A 24,135-nucleotide genomic window follows, 5' to 3' on the forward strand; every position below is an offset into this window, starting at 1 on the left:
ACAATAAATAATAATGTTAATTTTAAATGCCCAGCGAAGCGGGTGATTAGTCGACTATAGAAGCCTTGCAGAGACAGAGATGACAGTTGGTAAGCGATTCTACTCGAAGCGAAACAGCAAACGGATCACCTGAAGCGAAGCGGAAGAAGTGAATTGAGAATTTTAAATTGATCTTTAAGTGTATTAAATGCTAATAGAGTTTTAATTTGTACTTCGGTAGAATTTTTATTTTACCTGAACCCCAGCGCGTAACATTCTATTATTGTACGACTATACTATCGCACGACACGATAATGATGACTCACAATAAGATATAACAATAACATAAAATTTATTTTTTGTGAGAATAATATTTATTAGTATTGCATCCTTTTAGTTGTTGTATGTCACGTCTACTGGTAATAATCATATCCGACTAACTAAAATCTAAAATTTCAATCAAAAATTGCAAATTAATTGCAATAAAAATCGTTTCCAAAAGGGTTTTTCTCCGCCTGATGGTCGTCTGGAAGAGATCGCTCTTAGCGATAAGACCGCCAATTGTACTTTTTTTTTGTATTTAATATTTCGCATTGTTTATTGTTTTGGTGTACAATAAATTATTATTATTATTAAATTATTTTATTTCAGATAATGATCCATATAAATGTTAGTAGCAGGATTTCTTAAAAATAAGTTAGTAAGGACACAGTATGCGACAACTGCTTAGTCTTTCCCTTACGAAAAAACAAAACACTAGTGTCTCAGTTAAAAAATATATATATTACAAAAAAAACACAGGCAGTTGAGCACACAAATTTGTAGGGCGTGGTTGTACGGCCGATCTGACTCTCCCTCTGTAGGTTATCCTCCTGAATTCCGGCAGCCAACGGATAAAAGAGCAGCCAAGTAATAAAAGAAAACAACAATATACATACTACATACGACTGCAATGGCGGCATTACGAGCAAATTTTGTGGACCTCTCTGCAATTATTCAGAAAAGGTCCATCTAATCTAGAAAATATCATAGCCAAGATGCTGTTGGAGCTAGAATATAAAGTACTCTCTCTCTCACTCTCTCAAAAAATTTGAATCGCCTATTATTTTCGGGAATGTCCTCGAATAGTTCTAATCGCAATTCGTGAGTCATTCACGGTTCGTTCTTCGGTAAATTTAACAATAATTCAATGTTAAAACAGCTCGATAATACACAGCGTTTGCAGCAGCGAGCGCCGAGGTCGTTGTGATAACAATGCATTCGAACAGAGCTGGACGCAGGCTTAACTAGTGGGGGGTCAAATGCCCACAAGACGTTCTGTTACGAAGGGGGTCCAGGAGCTTTTTAAAAAAAAGGAAACTGTGAGTCTGTGACTGACGCTGAGTTTATCTATATAAATAAATAACATTGGAGTGTCTGTTTGTAATAATAAAATAATTTTTTTTTACAAAATGCGTAAGTATTTAAACCAAAATATTATTTATTTATTGTTTGTCTGTCTGTCTGTTCCGGCTAATCTCTGGAACGGCTGGACTGATTTTGACAAGACTTTCACTGATAGGTAGCTGATAGCCTTTTGTAGACTAGCTTCGCCCCGCGTCGTCATCCGTGGTACGATAACAACTGCGATTAGCAACGCGGGACTCAGCTATCAACAATAATAAAATTTAATGTTTCCGAAGCCAAGCGAGGGCGGGTCGCTAGTTTGAAATAAAAATATATAGGAGTTGATACGAATCATATCCGTTTCCTCTACTAAAGCCAAATCTGTTTTGCCGCGTTTTTAATAACAAATTGTTTTACACAAAGACAATAAATACATCCGGGAATGCTTTAGACTTGAAAATTTGCATACACATCAAGAACTGGTAACAAGACAATATGTATATAATTTCGCTCTAATATCCTGTCCAGTATCAACTGGATTTAAAAAAAAAATTGTATTCAGCGTTAGTTCGCTTTGCCATTTAGGAGTGTTTCTATTTGTTTTTAACATTTAATGTTTAAATATATTAAGTTAAGGGTGCACTAAATTCTACTACTGCTCTTAGCGGACATATGCCTCTCCCAAGGTCCACCATAATAACTAGTTCTACGCTGTTGGCATCTAACGGGTTCCTGCGACCTTCAACAAGTCGATCCACTTTGTGGGAGGCCTACCCACGCTACGTCTTCCCTTACACGCTTTCCACTTAAGAATAATTTAGCCTAGACGACCACGTCTTGTCTCATTGGCTCTTGGCCGGTTTTTTTACAAGAGGTCTTATCATAAGACTCAACGTTAGCCAAAGAGTAATCGAAAGATAATTAATTTCGTGCAAGACTAAATTGGAAATTCAATAATGATTGCAATTGCCCAAAAGCACTGCAAGATTGAAGTAGCAGTGGGTTGGGTAAAATTTAAGCATAACTTTCCTTCGCAATTGATTTACGATAATCTGAGAAAGTCCGACAAACAGGACGGTACACAGGCCCACGTGTCCATTCGAAAAGAATACTATAAAATAACGTTATTTAGTACCACGAAATAGAATAGGTTCAATATTGACGAGAAAACAATACAAAAACAATGGTAGGAAGTTCCACGAAAGTTAAGAACGAGTCATAAAATATCAGATGTTACATTTATAATTTGTTTTGTCATTTGTTCCTCCTAAATTAATAAAGCTCGACTGTCGCTTATAGAGGTATAGATAAGTAGCAGTCTCACTTACGGAGGTCCATGAGGGAAACCCGACTCTCTCTTACAGAGGTTTCTGTTTCTCGCAAATAGAGGTTTTGGGAGCTTAAAATGACGGGTCCTGGCTATTACTCTCACTTATAGAGTTTTCTCACTTATCCAGTTCTCACTTATCCAGTTCTCACTTATCCAGTTCTCACTTATCCAGGTTTGACTGTAAATAGATACGCGCCATGCTATTAACAGATTTGACCACATGGACACAATTATATGTCACATTTGTTGTAACTTAAACTGATTACGTCCAGTGTATGTCATTCATTACATTCATGGGAATAATTTTCATGTTACTGATAGGTACCGAAGGGCAGAATTAGCGTGTCACGAGGCAAGCAATCACTAGACTTTTCGAGAAAATCTCCGACAATATCCAACACAGCTGTAATAAAAAGCAAAACCCGTGACCCAAACCTCGAGTCTCAAGTTGGATTTCAGCATTGGCCTTGTGAGGTCTATAGGCGTCGGACGCGGAACTACTTCTTAACCGGTCAGCCGGGAGACTCTTCATCTACCTACCTATCTGAATTAATCATCGCCCAATATGCTAAAATAGTCGAAATCTTCAATAGAATTGAAAATCATTGCAATAACCAGGGTATGTATTAGAACGTACACCCCATAGCTTTTTAGACCGACTTCAAAAAAGGAGGAGGTTATCAATTCAGTTGTACTATTTTTAAGTGCGATGATTTTGACGATTCTTTTTTTTAATTGCTTAGGTGGGTGGAAGAGCTCACGGCCCACCTGGTGTTAACTGGTTACCGGAGCCCACAGACATCTACACCGCAAATGCCGCCACCTACCTTGAGATATAAGTTCTAAGGTCTCAGTATAGTTACAAGGGCTGCCTCACCCTTCAAATCGAAACGCATTACTGCTTCACGGCTGAAATAGGCAGGGTGGTGGTACTTACCCGTGCGGACTCACAAGAGGTCCTACCAGCAGTAAAAGCTGCTGAAGCTTTGAAAGCTGCTACTTCTAACGTGGCCTCATCTAAATTATATGAAAATCTGACCAGTAGTTTTCGCATTGTCCTTAACAATACATATTGACTGCCGACTACATTGCTCTCTCAGGATGAGTCCGTGAGCTCACTTACTGGTCCGCGCGATGTGGGAATAGCCCCTTAGGCTACCATCGATTAGGTAGAGGAAAAAATAAATTGATGAAATTCTCCTATTCTTCCCGTTGAAGGCAATGTTATTTTTTTTTATTAAAATTTCATATTATGTTCCTAGTTATCGATTTGAGAATTAAATCTTCTTTAAGTTTTGATTTTTTTTGTGTTCTGATATATTAATAGAGCAGTGCCTGTTACTGGATTAAATAAGAGATAAGAGAATTATATTCTGGGGTGACAACTTCAAGGACCTTAACATATTGACGATTTATGTTTTAAAAATAAAAACATATTCAATTCAGGCTCCCCAAGCGTTTTATAATGACCTTTATATTCGACGCGATAAAGCGCACTTTAGATCGACCAAAAATAATCTAGAACTTTTCAGCGCACTACGACTATCCATAAAAGACACGGATTATATTATTATGCCAACGTCACGCTATTACGATAACGATAATCGATTTATCTAATACGTTTGGTGGAACTTGTACTCAATTTCAGTACGTTGAATGACATGCAGAGAGGAAATATAGGTTCAACTCATTCTGCGACCAATAAACTGTTTTCTGAGTAGGTAAATCTGAAAACAATGAGGAGAGTCTAAATTTGAATTTAGACAAGAAACCCTTTTTTTAGGGAATCGAGTTTTGACAAGAAACCCCCCAGTCTAAGAAATTGTCTATACCAAAAGTCGTTCTACACCCGAACAATTTTTCCAAAACAAATGACCACATTACAAGACAGCAACTGGCATCATTAAAACTGCTTTGCTTAAACGACGACCCCGAAAACTCTATCCGAAACATATAAAAATAGTTTTAATAAATGTTATAACTTTATAATTTTAATAAAGTAATAAAAATTATAACAATTCGCTAAAACCGAAGGATGTACTAAAATCGAAACAGGGAAAAGGCGATATAATGTTTTTATTTTTATTTTGGCTAATTACGTATGTTCAGGAAAAATGGCTGATTAAATTAACTATAATATCGAGGAAAAACTATTGCATCAACACAATAAAATTATTGGAATCTGGCTACTCTAGTATAAGGAGCAGATTTAGGGATTTTCGTCGAACTCGCTAAAGAGTTCAACGTGAAACCTAAGCCCATGATGTGACTCTTGGTGACTACTCGCTGGATGTTCTCAGAAGAAACGACAGCTCAAAACAAAATAGTATTTAAATATTAGTAATCTGTTGAGATTCATCTTGCAACCTTTCGAGCGTACCAGGACAACGAGAAATAAAATCCTGTCATGAAATGAGAGTCCTTAAATTAAAAAGAATACATAGAACTAGAAATAGAGATATCTGTGAAGAACCGACATTCCCGATCCTGCGGACAGAATGGAAAGCAGTCGACATCGCCCCAACACGTCCACGATCCACTAACGGTGCTTTTAGGTACCTCAAACACCGGTCATCGTTCTCGTCGAACCCGTCGCTTGCAACGAAGGGCTTGTCGAGAAAATTAACCCACAGACACAGCCCACTGAGTTTCTAGCCGGATCTTCTCAGTGGGTGGCGTTTTCGTCCGGCGGTAGTTTCTGCGAAGCACGACTCTTACTAGGGTTCGTGTTAGCAACGTCGTCAGGTTTGAGCCCCGTGAGCTCACCTATTAGTTATAAGTGGACTCTATAAACGATAAAATGGCAGGGGCTATCAGGGAAACAGGACATGGGAATACTGAAATTGAGGGCAGAAGAAATTATAGACGAAGCAAAATGAATTTGCTTGACAGATTCCTTATAAACATTAACAACACATTCCTTTAAGCGGTTATAATGTATTTTGTAATGTTTTCGCGAACGATACGAGATATGATAACATGACTTTTGTAATTTAATCTTCATTTTACAGTTCGCCCGATAAGCTTTAAGTGGTGTTGACATGCTTTTGATCAATTGTTGAAAAGTAACAAATACCAATTCAGGGGTAGTATTCGCTTGATCTAAATTAGATTTTATCGTGACAATTATAAGTATTAGTATCGTTTTGTCGTTAAATAATATCGGGCATAAAACTGCCTTGGTATCCCACGTGACAACAATTATGTCGTTTTTGTGGACATACGAAATAATCCAATTGGCACCTGAAAAAACTTTTGGAAAAATATTGGCCATATTGCTTAAAAACGCCCTAAATGAATTATTTTATATTTTTTAAATGTTTGAATTTTGTTTATCTTAATTTAATAAAAGTATAAGGTAAGGTAAATCTAAGGATAAAATATAGTAAAATAAGGTGTTATTCATATGAATTCTTTAATATCCAATACTCCAAAACTCCAATAGTGTAAACACATTGATTCCACAAGTATCCTTACATACAGACACAGAGTGCAATTTATTGTCTAACGATGAAAATAATTGTCTTTAAATAAATCTTCAATCAATTTATCCCTAACTTAATGGAAAACTTTTATCTGAAAAGTGTACGTATGTTGAAATAACGACATAGTAAGCAATTTTAAACAATATTCAGTCCGTAAATTAACTTTGATATGAAACTTCATAGCAGGGAATTATATAAAATATCATAATGCATACCAAGACTATCTTCCTCAAAGCCAATTCTAAATCAGTGCACCGTGATGTCAAATCAAACAATACTATCGCTATGATAAAATAATGATTCATACGCGCGTAAAATACTAAGATAGGATTTCAATGTGGAAAAAAAATTGACGTAGAGACTATCTCAATTCCCAACTTCAATACCAAAAGAAATGTCTTCGTTCATTAATTATTACTAAAGGCCTGTAGTTCACTGTTAGACATAGGTATCTCCCAAGGCACTCTTGGGCCTCTCGTCTCATCCACTACCTCTTGGCTATATCTAATTTCATCTCTACTACTACTATCTTGCCTATATCGTCCCTTTACCTTGATACTAGGCCACTAATCTTAACCGATTCGCGATCTTGCTTCGAGTCTACTCCAAAGTTTATCGGTTCTTCAACTAGATCAGCAACTTTGGTTCTGTGGTAAATGATTTCCTTTAGCTTACTCGTTTATCATTTCAAATTAAATTCCTATATAGTTCTCACAACTGGTGTCTTTTTATTGCTTAGATGAGTAGACGAGCTCACAGCCCACCTGGTGCTAAGTGGTTAGTGGAGCCCATAGATATTGACAACGCAAATGCGCCACCCACTTTGAGATATAAGTTCTAAGGTCTCAGTATAGTTACAACGGCGGCCCCACCGTTCGCATTACTACTTCACGGCAGAAATAGGTGGGGTGGTGGTACCTACCCGTGCGGGCTAACATGAGGTCCTATCACCAGTAATTACGCAAATTATAATTTTGTGGGTTTGATTTTTATTACATTACCGATCGTGAACATTTGTTAAGTACATATTTCATTAGAAAAATTGGTACCCGCCTGCCGGATTCGAACACCGGTGCATCGCTAGATACGAATGCACCGGACGTCTTATCCTCTAGGCCACGACGACTTCAAAATCCATGTTTGCTGTGCAACAAACAGTCGTAATGGCTCTAATTATTTTTTTCCTTTCAAATTATTATGAATGCTTTCGTATGTATATACATTCTAAACAATTGTCAAGAACGATTCTGGTAAACAAAGATATATTTTGTAATTTTCACATATTATGTAAATTATAATACTATTTTTGTCTCTTAATATAATACATACGGTTGGGTTTTCCTCAAGGGAAATATTCACATACAATTTTGATTAGTTTACATCGTTTGTTGAAAAGGGACTGAAATACACGGGCTGATAACAATGAGCACTCGTGAACACTCTTCAAACAATCTCAAATTGTGTTTGCCATACGACACCACTGAGCCTTATTTAGCATCGACTTCCTTGCGTTAAAGAATATGATTTCATTTGCTTTTTAGCAAAAAAAGAAACAGCTTTATGGAATATTATGTTTTATCTGCTTCTAGCTAATCTAAAAAATTCTGAGATGACAGCCTTCGTAACTCACTATCTGCGGCTCTCAAAGTTTAAAATCATCTAAAATGACTATTTCGTTTTGTAGATTTGTTCCTTTGCTTTATCTGCTTTTTTTATTCTGCTTAGTTTATTCGACTTTATTGAGTTGAAAATTTGGTATTACCAACGTGCTACGGATGGGGTGGGAGTTATCCATTTAATATTTGCACTGTTATTACAAGATTAAGATTGTTTTGATTATTGCATTTCAAACTTTATATTTTTAATATTATATTAAAAGTAACAATATAGAAAACGTAGTATGTATTTATAACAATTTCAACACGAGTTATTTATAAATTAAATAATGCAAAATCAATCAATACAATTATTAAATTATTTTGCATTTTTACATTAGTTTCGCAAAAGTAATAATTTGAATTTGAAAATATCAATTTTTTTATTACTTAGATGAATGGACGAGCTCACGGCTCACTTGGTGTTAAGTGATTATGGGGGTCCATTGACATTTACAACCTAAATGCCATTATAATCGTTTCCGTTTTTACAGTACAACGGCTGCCCCACACTTCAAACCAATAGGTTCCACTTCACACAAATAGGCGGGGTAGGAAACTCACAAGACGTCCTACCGCCAGTGTAATTTATTCCGTCCACCATCAGTATTTTTATAAAATTAAGCAAAACTTGATGTAGAAGTCTCAATTGCATTGTAATAATAGTCATTGATATATTATATAGTATGTATTACAATTTACTGGTGAGTCCTTTACCGGTGAGTTACCTCTTGTGAGTCCACGCGGGTAGGTACCATCGTCCTACCTATTTCTGCCGTGAAGCAGTAATGCGTTTCGGTCTGAAGGGTAGGGTAGCCGTTGTAACTATACTGAGATCTTAGAACTTATATCTCAAGGTGGGTGGCGTACTTACGTTGTAGATGTCTATGGGCTCCAGTAACCACTTAACACCAGGTGGGCTATGAGCTCGTCCACCCATCTAGGCAATACAAAAAAAATACAACAGTCGTTGTTTCCCACTCTGTTTCAACAGAAATAGATAAGTGGTACCAAATCGATCGGATACGTATAATATAATAATAAGTATTCAAAAAATTTGAGAGCCACTGTCTTGCTGCACACTTAGCCAACGCCCTCGCATATCGACCTTGCGAGCTCGCGATAGATATAAACAAAGGTCACAGCGCGCGACAAGATTCCGTCATAATATTGATAAAATTATTTCATTTAATGTTTAAAAATAGTTTTAATATTATTTGATTATTTAAAATATGTAAGCAAAATTAATTAATTTAGAGGAAGACGTAATTAATTGAAAGATCATATTATTATAAATAAAAGAGTAATTACTAAAATGATTTTTAATTCAAAATATATCAGTGCAATCATAAGTGATGTTGGCATTCCCATTTTGAATGTCCGACAAAACAAACTTAAAACGATGAAAAAAATTAAGGCCCATACATTATGTATGTAACGGTTTATGCCTTACCTGCAAGTATTAGTTTGTTTGTTTTACTGGTGGTAGGACCTCTTGTGAGTCCGCGCGGGTGGGTACCACCACCCTGCCGTGAAGCAGTAATGCGTTTCGGTTTGAAGGGTGGGACAGCCGTAGTAACTATACTTGAGACCTTAGAACTTGTATCTCAAGGTGGGTGGCGCATTTACGTTGTGGATGTCTATGGGCTCCAGTAACCACTTAACACCAGGTGGGCTGTGAGCTCGTCCACCCATCTAAACAATAAAAAAAAAATACAAATATATTATATTTTTGAAATGCCCACTAATATGCTAAGTTCAGGTTTCCTTCAACTAACTTGCTTGATATTATAAAGATTATATTGGTAGTAGGGTTAGTGTTAGCAATTCTCTCAGGTTGAGCTCGTGAGCTCACCTACCCGTAAGGGAGAAGCTGGAATAGCCCGGCTACTAGGGATTAGGTAGGGAAAAAAGGTCACAGAAAGTGCCCTATAGATTTAGATACAAGTGAAGGTATAATAAATAAATTTGTAGGCAGCGGCTTGGCTCTGCCCCTGGCATTGCTGAAGTCCATGGGCGACGGTAACCACTCACCATCAGATGGGCCGTATGCCCGTCTGCCTACAAAGGCAATAAAAAAAAAATAATAATAATAAAGTAATTTTTGAGAATACCATCTTATTTTATTCAACCTTTGACTATTTTTGGCTTAACTGAGATGTTTGCGATTTTTAGGAACTCCTTTCGCAAGATACTTTAATATCGAGAATAAGAAAACAATGTTAAGTGTCGCACGACACGATATTAGGACAGGGACAAACAGAATAGCTGTGTAAAGGTTCCACTTAATTCTACTTTTGATGGCTCGAACCCTAAAAACAAATTTCAATTCTGTCGAAAATTGCTAGCGAATGCATTCAGCACGAACAACCAAACGAATAAGGCCACAAAAAAACACGTTTATGCAAAAAATACGGAGGACACAATACAAAAACAGCTGAAATACGGAAAGAGCAGGATAGTAATAAAAACAATAATAATGACAAATTAGAATTCATAACTTTGGGAATTGAAGACTGATATGCATACTTATATACAATTAAATAGATATTAAGAGAAAGAGAGAGAAAGAGTATGCTTTATTATACACCAAAATAAATAAAAATGCAAAACATTAAATACAAAAAAGAGCAGTGGGCTTTCAAGAGCAAACAAATCATCATACAAATATTTGCCCGCTATCGGAATCGAATCCACGACTCTCGGCTCGGCAGTCAGGAGCGCTAACTACAAAACCACCGAGTCAATTGGGTATTTCCTGTTTTTTTTTTTTATCACACTAGATGTTTGAACGATCTCTGAGCCAAATTACCTAGTTTTGTTCTTTTGATAACTTTAAATATTCCGTGCGTTTAGACTTCCTCGACCGCCAAGGTAAATGATATTAATCCCTAAAAGTATAAACCAAACAAGACTTAATTTAATTTGCATTTGTCCAGCACGAGCCGTGGGAACGATATAATTAGCAGTTTAATTGTGAAGGGACAAATAGTACGACTATACAATAACGCTGCAATCATCAGGAAACACTCAAGGTTGAACATAATTGAACATCGCAGAGAATATTGGCTTTTCATTTATCAACAACGGTGGCTATTTTATTGAAGAAGAGATTTGATACCGCTGCTAAAGAAATGGAAGCCTGAAGAACCTTCTGGATGCTTGCTGCTTTAGGAAATGGTGCTAGTCGCCTCAAGGATAATGCCCGCTGTAGACCAAGGTTACCGGTATGAAATGAGCCTTTTTTTGTGAAAATAAATCACTAGTTTCTAATGGGAAAGTAAAAAACATTTCGTTTAAAGTATTAGCTATCGCTGGCTACATATTTTTTGCATCTTTCAGGCAATTTGTAGATTCCACGCCAAATAAAACTGTTCGTCTTTTCTTTTTAATTTCTTTTCTTTAATTCTAATCTAAAAAATTAAACCTGCAAAATTATAATTTACGTATTACTGGTGGTAGGACCTCTTGCGAGTCCGCGCGGGTAGGTACCCCTGTCTGTTTCTGCCGTGAAGCAGTAATACGTTTCGGTTTGATGGGTGGGGTAGCCGTTGTAACTATTAGTATACTGAGACCTTAGAACTTATATCTCAAGGTGGGTGGCACATTTACGTGGTAGATGTCTATGGACTTCAGTAACCACTTAACACCAGGTACGCTGTGAGATCGTCCACCTATCTAAGCAATAAAAAAAACATAGTTATAATTTTATGTTCTGAATTTTCAGTAGATAAGTCACACACGAATAACTATTACACTATCTGCAGATGATGTCATCCGCTGTTATCTCGTCCAAAGCCTCGGCTACATTAAACAAGGCTTAAAAATTGGAATTTCTTTTTAGTGATGCAACGATGCACGACAAAAAATCATTACCCTCAATTCAATATGGAGAACACATTAACAGCATAGGGCAATAGAAAAACATGACTTTAGATACTCAGACTCTAACACTTCTTCGGGTCAGGTCTATAGGTCAAGAACATTAGCAATACGAGAGGCATAGCCAAGCAATTTAACCAAATCCTCACTCGGGAGAATCTTCGAATGTTGCTTGATGAAGAATTTCTTCAGCTTATACAAACAGAAGAAGTTTCTCTACGATGATCTGGAAAGAGCACTATATCATTATTTTCGATCATAATCAATCAAATTGGTGTCGATATTAAGATATTGCTCTTGCTTTTGATCAAATTAACTTATAATAGGGAAATTTCAGAAGATTCTCACCAAGCGTAGACAGAGTAAGCATAGCAGCATAGTCTATCTACAACGCTATTTCTACCTATTTTGCATGTTTATTTTTTCATTATAAATGTATTATTGTTAACATCGTTGGTAATGAGATAATTACATACGGAAGTAATGATGCGTTCCGGTTTGATGGGTGGGAAAGCCGTCTTTTTTATTACTCGCGCTTACGGTTGGTCTTAATTGGCCTTTGGACGTAGAATTAGAGAATAGAGTGCAATAGAACGTAAATCCCGTCGCATGTCTTGAGAGATAAGTCGTAAGATAAGTCGCCGTAGAAATGGGCTGGTTGATGTTACTTATACTTACTTGGTGTACTATCATCAGAAACGAACGAAGGATAAGAGGGTATCATGGCAAAAACCACTATGCGTGTTTTTTGTAGGAAGCACTACTGGTGGCCGAAGGCCGAAGTATCACTATGTCAGGGTGGGACTTGTAATGGGTATGGTATATGGGTATGAGATATGGTGGGATGTGGGAGGTCAGGGTGGGACTTGATAAAAGGTGCCCGAGTGACTCTAAAGGAAACCTGAAAGATTAAGAGCAGCTGCTTCACTAATGCATCTACTATCGGATCGGAATCGCGACCCGCTGAGAAGATCAGGCGAGAAACTCAGCGGGGTGATGTATGGGTTAGATTGCACGTTAAACTCTTTGTCGAGTTCGACGAGTATGGTTATTGGGGTCCCTAAGAGTGCTCCAAGTGTTAAAGCTGAAGGCGTCTAATAATGTTGTTAATGGATCGAAAGGAGCATCTATTGCGGTACCGCACGCGTCATGCTTTTCTTTATTGCCACAAAACGTCATAGCCGTATTTAAAAGAGCCATTTCGCAAAGCTTAGCAGTAGATACAGGCTTGACTTTGACCCTGTCATTGCCGACTTCTCTGTGCAACGATAACCACTCTCCATTAGGTGGGCCGTACGCTCGTCTGTTTACCAGAGCAATAAGAATAAAAAGTTACAAAGGCGCGCCATTATTTTCGTTTTTTTTTTTGTCATTCAATCAGCGTTTTCGGAACTATAGCTTAATAAATAATAGTCTAAAAAACTAACTAAATACGCTTTTATAGAAAATCCAAGTAAAAAATAGAAAATAAAATTTTAATAAATTTGAATTAAAAATAGTGTAAGAAAAAATGATTTTATTGTAAAAAAAAAGCGTGGGTTGCTTTTCAGGATATTGTCGGAATAACCCTTCTGCTCATATCTGTTCATAAAATATTTATAACTACTGATACCACGCAGTTTTTTAAACTATTATTTATTTTTCATTTTTTAGTTGAATTTCAATTTATTCAATTATTATCTTTCAAATATATTTTTTAATATTGTATTGTCATCGGTCCTTAATAAGTATACCAAATTTCGAGTTAATCCGACACTTTGAAGGGGGTCAAAATCATGTTCAAAGATTCCGTTACAAACATACATGCGTTTGAAGCTAATAAAAGCGTAAGCGTTACTGGTGGTAGGACCACTTGTGAGTCCGCGCGGGTAGGTACCACCGCCCTGCCTATTTCTGCCGTGAAGCAGTAATGCGTTTCGGTTTGAAGGGTGGGGCAGCCGTTGTAACTATACTGAGACTTCAGAACTTGTATCTCAAGGTGGGTGGCGCGTCTACGTTGTAGATGTCTATGGGCTCCAGTAACCACTTAACACCAGGTGGGCTGTGAGCTCGTCCACCCACCTAAGCAATAAAAAAAAAAAGCGTATTAAAATACATATGAAACATAAATCGCTCGTCTAACAATTTCGGTGTGTAATATGGACAGCGTAAAACTAAACAAACTTTAAGTCCGAGCAAACAATGACAGTGTCTGGGCCGCTCTGACCGAATGACCACTTTTTATGTGCGACGCGCGCAGCGGTTATTCCGAAAAAAAAATACAATAACAAAAAGTATTTCAAGGAAATACGAATATTTTTATATTCCTACCGATTCTAGTAACCTAGAGGGGTTATTTTAGATTCACCGAGCTAGTAGATGAGCTCACGGGGCTCAAACCGAGAGTGTTGCTAACGCTGGCCCTAGCAAAAGCAGTGCGTCGGAGAATCTACCACCGAATCGGAAACGCTACCCACTGAGAAGCTCCGGTTAAAAACTCAGTGGGCTGTGTCTATGGGTTAATTTACTCGCGGAGCCCTTCGTCACAAGCGATGGGCTCGGCGAGAACGGTGACCGATGCTTGAGGTGCCTAAAAGCACCGTTAATGAATCGGGAGGATCCGTAATGACGTGCTTAGGGCGACGTCGACTATTTACTATTCGGTCTACTGGATCGCGTATGGGGAAATACGTATGCTTTTAATCAACTAGATAGATAGCCTTAGTGTCGTGCAATGCGGGACTAGAGGCGACCTCGGATAACCTAAATGTGATAATTGCATCATTAGTTTTCAATTAATTCTTTAGATCCATTTAAAATGTAAATATTCATTTTTATTCAAATCATATTTTCATATCTTTATTTTTAATTAGGTCTTTAGATTTTTAGATCTTTAGGATTTGGATTACAAGCCAAGCGTAGCACATTCAGGTTTTAAGGCTAAGGCAAAAGTTGTACTATGGAACTGGTCTAGGTCTCCCTTGTAGGCACTCGGGTAGCTGTTAGCAAATCCCAACACTTCTGGCTGAGCCTTTGCTCGCTCACCTATCCTTATGAAACTGGAAAGGCCTGTGGGCCACCAGTAATGCCTCAATCACAAAAAAAATATTAATATGTTGATAAATACGACTGTTAACTAGCAAGCAGTTATTTACAATAACTATACCGCCTCCCGCATCGGGAGGTAAAGGTCTGGATTTCTGTAATGACCAGCCAGTGGATTTAAGCTCAACAGAGCCACACTACTCGGTAAGATTATTCCACTGGCCTCAACCATTAGGCCAAGGCTTAAAAACTCCCGTTAAGTTAATAAAACCAGTTTTGAAATCGATTTATAAAGTTTAAAAAAAAATCGATCTCAAAATCGTTGCATATTTTATACACAACACACTAGTATTTTATTGATTAGTTTTTATAAGAACAATATAGTTTTTTTGTAATATTAAATTGTTTATTTATTTTACACTACATATATTTTTCTTTTTATTATTTATGCATTGTGTTTATATAAAGGCCCACAAGTACCTCACTGATTTACGAGAGTTATTGTTGATTTGTTTGCTGGTGGTAGGACGTCTTGCAAGTCCACACGGGTAGGCACCACCACCCTGCCTATTTCTGCCATGAAGCAGTAATGCGTTTCGGTTTAAAGGGCAGGGCAGCCGTAGTGAAAAGTGAGACCTTAGAACTCATGTCTCAAGGTGGGTGGCGGCATTTACATAGTAGAAGTCTATGGGCTCCGGTAACCACTTAACATCGGGTGGGCAGTGAGATCGTCCACCCAACTAAGCAGTAAAAAAAATTAAAAAAAATCATGTCAACTGCACGCGCCGTAGTTGTCTGGAAGAGATCGCTCTAAGCGATATAACCGTCCATTGCATTTTTGTCTTATTCGTCATGTGTTATTTTGTTCATGTGCAATAAATTATAGTCTATTTCACGCTAAATTTGCACGTTTTTACAAGAAATTAAAAAAAAAACAGACAAGAATTAAAATATAGATTTAGTAGCAAGAACATCTTAAACAATAAATTGTAAGCATGTTCAGTGGATAATATTTAGACGTACATTTGCTATTATTGCTAAATTGCACATTATACGTCATGTAACCGTTGAAAATACGTCATAATTATATTCACGCCAACATTATTATTATATCTGGGTAGTTTACATACAGAACAGTATTTTATCATTAAACTTAACGAGATACGCAAAAATGTTTTCTTATCAACCAGTAAAGGTATCTTATCTTATTGGCGTGGCGTTAAATTACATGGAGCTCATAAGGGGATTGTTCCCAAAGCGAAAACGACACTAATACTCCCAACGGAAACAATATTAATTTTGCTTCAAACTAATACCTACCCATCGTTAAAATGATTTCATTTTTTTTCCTTCCTTTGCTGATAGCTTTGAGAGGCTATTTCAGCTTCGCCCTAACATGTAGGTGAAGCACACGGGGCTCAAACCGGAGTGTTGCTGTGCTTCGCAGAAACTACCACCCGATCGGAAACGCGACCCACTGAGAAGATCCGGCGAGAAACTCAGTGGGCTGTTTCTGTGGGTTAATTCGCTCGTCGAGCCCTTCGTCGCAAGCGACGGGTTCGACGAGGACGGTGACCGGTGCTTGTGGTACCTAAAAGCACCGTTAATGGATCGGGAGGAACCGTTATGTCGTGTTTTGGGCGACGTCGACTATTTACCATTCGGTCTACAGGATCGGGTATGTAATTTCCAGCGGACACGACAAGAGTGTTCTCATGTCGTGCCGCTTTCTCAAAGTCATGATTTCATGTTGAGCCCGCAATGGACGTGCATCATGCTTGGGGTCAACAACCGCGCTGACTCACACCCATAAGGCACAAACACCGCGCGTATTTAGTCCGCGCATTAAACTTTAAATCGTGATGTAATTTTTCAGCAATGCTTGTTATCGTGTATGTAATAGAATATAATAGAATAGTGTATATAATAGAATTTTAAATTATCTTCGAATTGTCGGCTGCTAATTTACTTTTTCGGTCATTAAGCTATTTGATAACATGCGAACACTGTTGCCACGTCTTGGTAGTACGTTGATCTCTGTTTCCGATCCGGTGGTAGATTCTGCGAAGCACTGCTCTTGCCAGGGCCAGTGGTAGCAACACCTCCGGTTTGAGCCCCGAAAGCTCACCTACGCGTTAGGGTAAAGCTGGTATAGCCTTTCAAGGCTATCAGCATAGGTAGGATAGAAAAAAGCGTTCAAACAATTTTATTTTGGATAAGTCGCTAGTAAACTAGTATATTGTTTTAAGCATGTGCTTATTTAGTCGATTTAAAGAAAACATTGGTGGAACAGTTTTGAAATTCCAGTAAGTCGCTCGCCGCTAACTTTCGCAGCAGTTTCCTACGTGATCACAATCTTAACTTACCACATTAAGTTTATTCTGTACCTGACTTCATACATATTGAAATGGAAATTCACATTTCGCTACATACGCGATGTGGGAAACAAACAAGTGAGACTGCTTATTAAAACCAAAAGCCACAAGAACAAACCGGGCTGCTTTTAAAACAAATTTATTCATAATAATAAAACAATAATTGCACTTAACCATAACTATTAACTACACATTTATGTAATCAATTCAATAAAATCAAAACGATTTGTATTCATATAATAAATTACATATATTTATAAATTTATTATTACGTTAACTATAATACGCTCCCTGGCGGAATAGGTACTAATGTACATAACACAAATCAATGGCAATTTCTCGAGGAAGTTAAATTATTATTTTACATTGATGTAAAATAAAATTCATAATAAATTGTACGATACGATACGAAGCCGCGTCCGCGACGAGAACGGCCCGCACCTTTACTCCAAACTGATGTCATTGTTCCACATTATTTGTGTACATTCATGTGATAATCGCGCGAGAAGCTATCCGTGTCGGTGTGAGGGGGGCGAGGGGCGAGGGGCGCGGCGGACGCGACCGGTCTGGGCCACAGCACGACCCGGCACAACAAGCAACAACACCGCCGAGTCGATGCACACTGCACACTCATCACGCACCATCACAGTTTCTTCACGATGTCAAACTTGGACCTAAGGTCCATCGGCACTTTCTTAGGGTCGAACTTCTTCTTGGCGGCGAGATGTGCTCGCATCTCGGCCGCGGTCATCTGCAGGTTCAGCTTAGGAGGTTCGGTCGGCGACGGACTGTCCCGGGGCGCTTCGCTAGGCGGAGGGGTCTTTTCCGGCACCGGCACGTCCAAATCGGGCATCTGGTCCCCCGGGGCCGGTGCTATCACCAGCAGCTCGGCGTCATCGGGCCGCTCCTTGATGCGAGCCACCACTTGCTTGTGGGTCTCGCCGGCAATACTGTGGCCGTTCACTTCGAGGATGCGGTCGCCGCGTTTTAAGCCAGCGGTCTCTGCCGGAGAGCCATCGTCAACCTTACCGATGTACTGACCGGGTTTGCCTTTTTCTGCGTGCAAATTAAATCCGTAGCCGTCGAAGTCTGGCGTCTTCCGCACGTGGCAGAGTCGTGGCTCGATGGCCGCCGACCCGTTCGCGGACATGTCGGTGGTCGGAGTACGCGCTAACAGTGCCGCGCGCTCTCGGGGACTGACGGCAGGCCGCGCGCGCCGCGCTCTCCTCGTTTGGAGCCTCGCCCCTCTCGCCGCGGGCGCACCTGCGAAGGCTGTCGTTGTTCAGGTGTGCGGGGCGCGGGGTGCGGGAGAGGACCGGTGCCGCCGCGGCCTCTTCCAGTGCGTACCGAATCGCCGCTGAAGCGCGAGCTGCCGTCGCGAGTGTTGTGCATAACCACGAGTTGCGGGTGCGGTGACATTAACGTATTTTCGGAATCAAGGGTGAGTAGTAAGAGACCTGAAGTTCGGGGGCTAAGGGTGATGTTGGACTGCAGATTTCAAGCAGTCCGACACGTCAGAACGGACGCACGCCGCCAAGGATCGAGGCCGCGCCGCTTTCCCGTATCCACGTCTGTGAATCGCACAAACTAACAAGAACGAAATCTAGAAAACGAACCGCCATTTAGGAGAGAGAAATTGTAACAGTTTCCCGTGTGAAACAGCCGGCCACATCGACTTGTGACGACCACATTCCTTTGTGTTGTGTATTTTCCGTATCCGTGACAACGTATTACGTTGTTATCAGAATGCTAACGCATTAATACATCACGCGAACGTTTTAAGATAAACATATCGTAAACAAACGTGAATATTTAAAAAAAAATCAAAGAAAAACATTAACAAAATGATGTTGCAAGCTAATGAACGATAGATGGCGCTGGCAGGACGCTCACACACGGCCAATGCTTCGCCACGGTTGCCTGGCTCTAACCTGATAACACTGATTACAAATGACCAATGGTAAACACAAAACATCAGATAACAGCTATTCGTTAGGCCCTTAATCTTGGGTTACGAAAAATAGGAATTCGAAAGCAGGGACGACTGAATGGACTAATAGATTGAGTAACAGGACTTATGCAATGACGAATGGCTTGAATGGAATTGACAGTTAGAAGACGTATATGGAGTTCCTGTAGACAATACTAATGTGACTAATGCTGTGGAACAATTCATTAGTTGCAGCATATTGTTAAACTACAAATTAATATTCCATTGCCTAACTGAATAATGTTACAATAATTTTAAGCTATATAGGTATTTTGTATTCGTTAGGTCCTGACTTTTATTTTGGTTTCACTACAATTTTTATATTAATTATTGAGTGAATAAAATTTTGACCAATTATCGAAAAAACGTCAACTGACACTTAATTATTAATTAATTTAATTTATTTATTTAATCTAACTATTAACTATAAAAAATAATTTACTTGGTAACACTAAAACTGGTCAATAGCTAAACCAATATACCTATAGAGAGAAAATCGGTTAACGAACAGAAGTGAGAAGATTATCTGTATAATGTTATCTTTGCTTATTTACATCTAGAACTTTACTATTAGAACTATGAATACTATATTAATATTAAAAATATGCATAATTACATGTATGTTGATTTACTAGAGTTATTAATAAGAATGAATCTTGCGTATTTAGTCAAGTGGAGGGACAAGAAAATATCGTGAACACTAAAGCTATTCTTTGGATAAGCAAAAAGTTCACATTTAAAACTACTACTTACTTACTACATATACGGCTTAATTTCGGATTTTTTACTATAATTATCTTCATTCCGAAGTTTTAAGAAGATATTAGTTCGTTCTGAAAAGAAATTCAAAAGAAATATTTTTTTTTTCAGTATTGACGGTAGTTAACGATATATTGAAATGACGACGAATAAATAACGCCTTAGACGTCCGTGACGACAAGAACTGTAAAATATTTCGAAACATCAGAAACATGATTCATTTCAGTAGTTAAATAGTAATAGTAGTAATAGTAAGTAGTTAATAGTAGTTTTACTGGTGGTAGGACCTCTTGTGAGTCCGCACGGGTAGGTACCACCTGCCTGCCTATTTCAGCCGTGAAGCAGTAATGCGTTTCGGTTCGAAGGATGGGGGTAGCCGTTGTAACTATACTGAGACCTTAGAACTTGTATCTCGAGGTGGGTGGCGCATTTACGTTGTAGATGTCTATGGGCTCCAGTAACCACTTAACACCAGGTGGGCTGTGAGCTCGTCCACTCATCTGAGCAATAAAAAAATTAAAAAAATGTACTTTTAAATTTGCCTACAACTGAAGAAAACCTAAGAAATTACTAGAGAAACAAATTGATTAACCTGTACGCACATTCTCAAAATTATCCCTTTAAAAATGTTGCCTAATAAGCACTAAGTAACTCAAAATTTCGAAAAACTAACATATAATATAAAATACAAACCTTTCGAAATATAAAAACCGATAATAAACATGGCCTCATTCTACGTCAACTTTACAAATATTTACTGATTTATTACAAAACGAGTGTTAATATTAGATTTTCTGTTGCATTACAGAAAATAAATAACCCATAACATACTTTTGAATTGGGTAATACCTATAATTATCACATTTAATCCATAGTTCTGATAATTCACTTATCATTTTGGTTGTAAAGATCGAATCACACACGTCACAATAATGAGGTAAACAGTAATATTCATATCAGTATATTTCTCGAAGTATAAGTTGAAGAATAGAATAATATAATTTAAATATGTAACGGCCGTCTGGTGTAGTGGTAAGTGACATGGTCACTACACAAGGGGGTCGCGGGTTCGAATCCCGCCAAGGCAAGATATTTGTATGATAAATATAAATGTATTTTCCAGGGTTATGGATGTATATTAAATATGTGTATGTGTATAATAAAAAATCTTATAGCCCGAGAGCCCGTGGGATCTACCTGTATGTATTTGACCAGACCTGAATTTTCGTACATTGAGACCCCTATACCTACCATGCATGAGGTGGGGACTCACTAAGCTCAAAGTGGTCGACGCGCCGAGCGCTCAGGTAGGACAGGTACCGATTTTGACGGATTTTAAATCCATTTGACCACGTCTGCCGTTTTGAAATTTTGAAAATATATGATTATTATTATCGGAAAATAAGAATGGCAGACCATTATCGCGCATTTTACTTTGTGGCAGACCACTTTGAAAATGCTAAATTGCATTGAAAATGCAAAATTTTGAAAGTAATTGACTAGATCTGCCATTGATTTAATAATATGTTGTTTATTATAGTCTTAAAAACTTATATTGATCACGGCAGACCTCTACATTGCGTACATACATCAACATATAATAAAATCTTAGCTACTACCCGGCCAGATGTATATTATGTTTTCCGTTCACTGTTTCAGAGGAATATAATTTACTTGCGATTTACTTTAGCAATGTATTTACCGAAATTAATATTTTTTTATATTATATATACTAAACTTCATTAGTTAGACAATTAAGATGTGAATTTTTTATGGAATAATTATAAATAATACGGTATAATGCTGATCAAAAAATAATTCAATTCCTCATTTTTATCATTCAACATTTAACTTGCCAGCTATACAATGCCAAAAAATCTAGTGATGTAGATGATGGAAGGTTCCAGCTATTCGTTAGCAACTATAAATATTCAGACATCAATGAAAATTATAGAAAAAAAAATCAAAAATTTGAGGCAAGCTCAATACCACCGCATAAGAGTGAGCTTTATCAACAACTTTTGAGGGCCCACTATATTTCTTCTATTTGGAGAAATGCTTACAAAAAGCAACTGACAACTTTAGACCCATTGGAGTATGGTTGGATTGAGCAGGACAACATATATGCCTTCAAAGGGTTCGAAGGTGACCAACTTCCATATTTTGTGAGTGACTTAATCACCAATGTTCCTGGTAAGTTGTTCATGTTCAGATGAATTTACGTTCATTTTACAATTTATGTTTTATTTTTGCAGTATTCGATTCAATGGTTGATGAAGACGAGTCGCCTAACGATAAAGATGACTCCGATGATGATGATGATGAATGAAGATTGATATATATATATATATAATATGTAATGCATGCATGATATATTTTTTTAACTGATTTAACACTTTTAAATTTTGTCTTGACGAAATAAAAATGAGGAATTGAATTCTTTTTTGATCAGCATTGTACCGTATTATTTATAATTATTCCATAAAAAATTCACTTCTTAATTGTCTAACTAATGAAGTTTAGTATATATAATATAAAAAAATATTAATTTCGGTAAATACATTGCTAAAGTAAATCGCAAGTAAATTATATTCCTCTAAAACAGTGAACGGAAAACATAATATACATCTGGCCGGGTAGTAGCTAAGATTTTATTATATGTTGATGTATGTACGCAATGTAGAGGTCTGCCGTGATCAATATAAGTTTTTAAGACTATAATAAACAACATATTATTAAATCAATGGCAGATCTAGTCAATTACTTTCAAAATTTTGCATTTTCAATGCAATTTAGCATTTTCAAAGTGGTCTGCCACAAAGTAAAATGCGCGATAATGGTCTGCCATTCTTATTTTCCGATAATAATAATCATATATTTTCAAAATTTCAAAACGGCAGACGTGGTCAAATGGATTTAAAATCCGTCAAAATCGGTACCTGTCCTACCTGAGCGCTCGGCGCGTCGACCACTTTGAGCTTAGTGAGTCCCCACCTCATGCATGGTAGGTATAGGGGTCTCAATGTACGAAAATTCAGGTCTGGTCAAATACATACAGGTAGATCCCACGGGCTCTCGGGCTATTACATTTATTTCCGTCATCTGGTACCTGTAACACAAGTTCTTTACGAACTTATTACAGGACCAGGTAACGTGGCGTGATTGTTAGTAAATATTTATTTATTTATTTATTTAATATAGAAGCTTAATATAGTTTTTTATAATGCTCAAATTGTCACTTCGTTAAAGCGTCGTGGCGCGAACCTATTTATCGATCGTGGCCGTCTGGTCAGATGTAGATTTTTTATTTATTGCTTATATGGATGGACAAGCTCACAGCCCACCTGGTGTTAAGTGGTTACTGGAGCCCATATACATTTACAACGCAAATACGCCACCCACCTTGAGATATAAGTTCTAAGGTCTCAGTATAGTTACAACGGCCGCCCCTTCCTTCAAGCCGAAACGCATTACTGCTTCACGCTAACCAACCCAGGCGACCGGGAATCGCAAAGTCACCGTTGCCTTAAGCATTTGCTACCGGATTGTCTTAATCCAGTCTCCGTGCTTTTAGGGACTCCAAGCACCGGTCACCGTTCTCGTGAAATCCGACGAATTCGACCATAAAGTTTGACATGCAACCTAGCCCATAGACACAAACCACTGTTCTTGCTAGGCATAGCTTCTCGGCGGATTGTCTCAATGGGTCACAATACCGATCCGGTGGTAGATTCAGTGGAGCACTGCTCTTGCTAGGGTCAGTATTAGCAAGTTCTCTCAGGTTGAGCCCGTGAGCTCACTATTCACACTATACAGCTATTTGGAATAGCCCCTTAGGCTATCATCGATTAGGTAGGGAAGGACCGAAAAAACCTAAAAAGGAAAGGAACTAATACAAACTTCTTACCAAAATAATAAGAGTTTGTTCTTTTTGTATTCACGTATAAACCTACACCAGAACATGGCATTGCTGAAGTCCATGGGCGACGGTAACCACTCACCATCAGGTGGGCCGTATGCTCGTCTGCCAACAAAGGCAATAAAAAAAATAAAAAAAAACATAAATTGTTATTTTTGTCAATTGTCGGATATTTTTGTTAACTTAATACAATGTATTTCATACTATATGTAGATAGTTTAAACACGCAACATATCCTTCTTACGATAACATACAGAGATAAATACATCCTGTGTAGCGAATGATTTGAATTAACGCAAATTTTGAAGCGAAACATTATATTGAATACCTATTACGAATTCATTTTCAAAA

The 24,135-nt window shown here is 37.9% G+C and overlaps 2 protein-coding genes and 1 long non-coding RNA gene across 10 annotated transcripts in view; 2 read left to right on the plus strand and 1 right to left on the minus strand.

Annotated features, from left to right (window-relative positions):
- Positions 1-17,239: 17,239 nt before the first annotated feature.
- On the minus strand, positions 17,240-18,266 carry LOC119628420 (Na(+)/H(+) exchange regulatory cofactor NHE-RF1). The gene has a single exon (XM_038021357.2). The coding sequence runs from the start codon at positions 18,264-18,266 to the stop codon at positions 17,760-17,762; it is 507 nt and encodes a 168-aa protein (XP_037877285.2). The 3' UTR covers positions 17,240-17,759.
- Positions 18,267-18,415: 149 nt separating this feature from the next.
- The window catches only part of LOC101735591 (epidermal growth factor receptor kinase substrate 8), a 63,436-nt gene continuing 57,716 nt past the window's right edge, over positions 18,416-24,135 (plus strand). For all 8 annotated transcript variants that reach the window (XM_062676556.1, XM_062676561.1, XM_062676559.1 and 5 more), the window contains exon 1: positions 18,416-18,557. The gene's annotated coding sequence lies outside the window, so the exon portion shown is untranslated. The remainder of the gene's footprint in view (positions 18,558-24,135) is intronic.
- Positions 21,633-22,319, plus strand: LOC134201512 (uncharacterized). Its single transcript, XR_009976851.1, has 2 exons — positions 21,633-22,058; positions 22,121-22,319. It is a non-coding gene; the product is annotated as an uncharacterized LOC134201512 (long non-coding RNA).

This window comes from Bombyx mori, chromosome 27, assembly GCF_030269925.1.
Source record: "Bombyx mori chromosome 27, ASM3026992v2".
In the NCBI taxonomy this organism is placed as follows: Eukaryota; Metazoa; Arthropoda; class Insecta; order Lepidoptera; family Bombycidae; genus Bombyx; species Bombyx mori.